This window comes from Dendrobium catenatum, unplaced genomic scaffold (genome assembly GCF_001605985.2).
Source record: "Dendrobium catenatum unplaced genomic scaffold, ASM160598v2 fragScaff_scaffold_1615, whole genome shotgun sequence".
Classification (NCBI taxonomy): domain Eukaryota; kingdom Viridiplantae; phylum Streptophyta; class Magnoliopsida; order Asparagales; family Orchidaceae; genus Dendrobium; species Dendrobium catenatum.
Genome location: NW_021320077.1, coordinates 1497321 through 1501113, shown reverse-complemented (window position 1 = coordinate 1501113; position 3793 = coordinate 1497321). Strand labels below are relative to the sequence as shown.

The 3793-nt window shown below is 32.5% G+C and overlaps 1 protein-coding gene across 1 annotated transcript; it reads left to right on the top strand.

The window, feature by feature from the left end:
* Window positions 1–701: 701 nt before the first annotated feature.
* Window positions 702–3162, top strand: LOC110109840 (exocyst complex component EXO84B-like). Its single transcript, XM_020841038.2, has 3 exons — window positions 702–1237; window positions 2035–2196; window positions 2615–3162. The coding sequence occupies exons 1-3, from the start codon at window positions 704–706 to the stop codon at window positions 2753–2755; spliced, it is 837 nt and encodes a 278-aa protein (XP_020696697.2). The 5' UTR covers window positions 702–703; the 3' UTR covers window positions 2756–3162.
* Window positions 3163–3793: the final 631 nt, after the last annotated feature.

Sequence of the window (3793 nt, the reverse complement as noted above, 5' to 3'; positions counted from 1 at the left end):
AATGTAAGAGTTTGTTCTTCCCTATTGTTCTCGTCTCCTTTCTCCTCCTCAATTTTGTCGTTAGAAGTCCGTCGTCTTTTTTGTGGGCAAAGGGTATAGGCCCCCTATATCTTTTGCTCGCATCAGATTGTGACATTGGGTGATCAAGTCATTAAAAAGGGTGTTCGTTTTAGATAGCTCGGGTCTATCGTTTCAAGTGATGGTGAAATAGATAGAGATATTATTAGAAGACTTCAAGTTGGATGGTTGAAGTGGATGAATGCATTCGGCCTGTTGTGTGATAGAAAAGTGTCCCTCAAATTTAAAAGAATTTGATTAGTTGGTGGTGAGACTTGTAATACTTTATGGTGATGAATGTTTGCCATTAAAAGAAAAACATAAAATTAAGTTTGCTATTGCAGAGATGAGGATGCTCAAGTGAATGAGTGGCGTTACAGTTAAAGAAAAAATGCAAAATAAATATATATGTAGCTTTAGATTGTTTGGTCACATAAAATGTTGGCATTTCAATGACCCTATTACCCTATTAGGAGAGTAGATGTATATATGTTAAAAAAGGTAGAGATGGACCTAATCAAACTTGGTTAGAAAGTATAAAAATGACTTCTTTTTTATTAGATTTAAATGAGAATTGAACTTCTAACATAGCACAATGGAGAAAATGACTCATATAGCTAAGCCCACGTAGTGGGATAAATGTTTAATGTTGTTGTACTTAAGCTTTGTCATTTTTTTTCAGATGGTTCTTGATGATGCTTTCCCATTTCGTGCTTTCCATTTGGAAAACTTAATACTCAAAGGACTAAGTGACCTGGTTGATGAATACACACTTAACCTTGAAAAAGCTATGGCAATAAGAGGATATATAGAAGAATGTGATTTTCCTTTGAATATTTCAAATCAGAAACTTCATCAACAAATCTCCATTTTAGTCAATTCCTTTGTACTGGTGCATTTGTTGCCCACTATTGTACAAAATTCATTTAATGCTACAATATTTTCAAGAGATGCGGTGTTACCAGGACAAGATAAGCTTTCTTTACAGAAAGAATTGGATTTCTGGAAGCAGGCAATTCAAGAAGTCTCAAACCGATTAAAGAGTTGTTTCTGCCAGCAATTTGTGTCTGGCATCATGAGCTATGAAAATTCTGAATCCATGAAAAATCTGGATGCCTGCAGTTGTGGTTACTGCTTACCAGGCTCCTTAAAAGATCCAATGCCTTCTTTTGTTTTTCAGGTACGGTACTTTCTTAAAAAATTTAATGCCTCATTGTTTAGTTTTCCTTTAAACAGTTGTTTTTTTTTTGCATTTCCTTTTCGTTATATGTGATTTTGGATTATTAAAAAATTTAATGCTAATTCTCAAGCTTATAAATATCCGTGTCATGCTCCTATTGCGCTCAACTAAGCTTTTGGTTTTTGTAGAAAATGTTCCTTTACATTAGCAGTGCAACTGAGAAATGGAATGAATCGAATGATTAAGCAAAACTGGATACTCTTATGTAAGATAGTCGATCAAAAGAGCATTTTTTTTTTGTCTTTTATATCTTTTGAGGATTAAATGTTTTTTAGCTTATAATAACTTATTATGGATATGAATTTAGTTAAATATAAAGTATTAATTCTATCATCAGTGGAAGTGGCTGTGAGACTTACTGGGATTTGGTTACCTTTCTGGACATTCTTAAAAATCTAGGTCAGCAAATGGATAAGTGCTGCTCTGCATGGAGAAAACCTACAAATATACCTATGCTTTGTGAGGTTGTTAAGATCAGTGGAGTGCTTTGTTTCACGGTATTGAAGTCCAACCTTAGTTATTCGGTTATATTGGTTGCAAAGAAGCTCCATCCACTTCTGGAGGGAACCAACCCATGCTTTTTTTCCCTATACTGTTGCTTTTCTAGTATTTAGATTATATCATTGTTAACCTTTTAAGGGAATTTTATCTTGTTTCTAACTTTTATTGCACGCGTAACCATTTCTTTATTTTTTATTATCCTCGTTCCTTCTTATATAACGTCAAAAGATGTTTAGGAACTGTTTGTACGGCTGAGGCATTTAGAAGAACAGTTTGAATCTATATTGCTTGTTGAGGATGGGATGATTAATAGCTTGTTAAATGGGATTATGATGACCTTGATCTTTAGGCTTTCAGAAAACTGGGAGTTCTTGCAAGCTACAAAGAACCATAAACAGGTATAACAATCTCTCTTTAACTGGCACGAACTTTCTGTACACCCTATTAGTTTATTAGTTAATCCTTCTTTTATATTTCTCATCCAACTAGAATATGTACACCTCCTCCCAATTGTCAAGTGCGTAATTTTTTTTTGTCATGCTAATTGTTGCCCTTTTGGAGCATTCATCTAATAAGCATTATCATGTAATCTTATACTGATAAAAAGTAGAGATTTTCTGCCACGATCTCTTAATATACAATGGTCTGATGTGAATTTGTGTGTTCCAGCTTTGTTTTTTTGTTTTGTTTTTTCAGTTTAAGGCATGTCAGGCAACACTTTTTCAGCCTATTCGGCATTTACCTTGTTCAATGTCTGCATTATGCATTTGACTGTCAATCCAACCAGAATTGTTGTTACTTTTCCTTTGCATTCAGTTGCTTCTAGATGTGCACTTCTTGATGGAGATAGCAAGGGTTGGAGGGTACTTATCAGATAATCTAATGGTAGCAGCATTTGATTTTATTTCAATTATTAAAGAGGAGCTCTCTAGAGAAGAATTCCATCTTAACAGGTGACAATTTAATCTCACTAGTCATCATTGTTGAATCATAAACATCTCTGTAGACTATTCAATAAAGCAGTTTCAGATTTTCAAAAGTTTTTCATTTTCTACTGCCCCTCCACCCCCCAAGGGTTTTAGCGGTTTTGCCACACCCCGATGGACCTAACCAAATTTGCATAGATAACAAATAAGTCCATTGGCAGGAATAACTTTAACAGAACCAAAACAAAAATGCTGAATTAATAACCAAAGAATAAAATATCTCAAAATGCTTGGTTATGAGTTTATTACAATCTGGCTTGCACATAGAGTTCAACTTTCATAATGGAACTAAGGGACTATTTGGTTGGATTACTTTGGGTGTAAAGTATTTCAAATGCAAGAGTTTTATAAGGTGATAAGATCATATTAGATTTTTCTTTAGCTTATAATTTTGTAATTACTAATACCTTATTTAAGAAAAGAAATGAATATCTCATCACTTATAAGAATGAGCATAGTAAACTCAGATTGATTATTTTCTTCTAAAAAAAATAGATCGTTTAGATTACAAAGATTGTAAAGTTATTTCAAGTGAAAGTTTATGTATCTAACATCACTTATTAGTTTTGAACTTTAAGATGAAAGGACAGAAAATAAAAAATAAAATAAAACATTGTTCTAGGATTAGATTGTGACATTTAAAGAATATTAACAAAAATATTTTTGAGAGTAACATATTAGATCTTAAGTTTTTGTCTGTGCATGAGAAACCTAATGTTATGTGCGAAAAATTAGTTAGTGATATTAAAATATTGCAAAAGAAATGCTTGGAGTATCAAAGGGAAAAGCTTCTAAGAGTAAAAATAGTTGGTGGTAAAAACAAAATGTGTAGGAAAAGATAAAAAATAAGAAGATTTGTTATAAAAAAGTGTTTAGTTATAAAAATTCTGATAATTGGGAAAGATATAAAGAGGCTCATAAGGAGTCTAAGAAAGCAATATGCGATCTAATGATTTTAGTTCTTAATGATTTATGTAATATATTAGATACTAAGGAGGGCGAAATATAT

Coding starts and splice junctions, on each gene's coding strand:
- LOC110109840 (XM_020841038.2), top strand. CDS start 704: ATGTTGTTGTACTTAAGCTTTGTCATTTTTTTTCAGATGGTTCTTGAT. Junction 1,238..2,034: donor TGCCTTCTTTTGTTTTTCAG/GTACGGTACTTT, acceptor AAAGATGTTTAG/GAACTGTTTGTACGGCTGAG. Junction 2,197..2,614: donor CTACAAAGAACCATAAACAG/GTATAACAATCT, acceptor CTTTGCATTCAG/TTGCTTCTAGATGTGCACTT.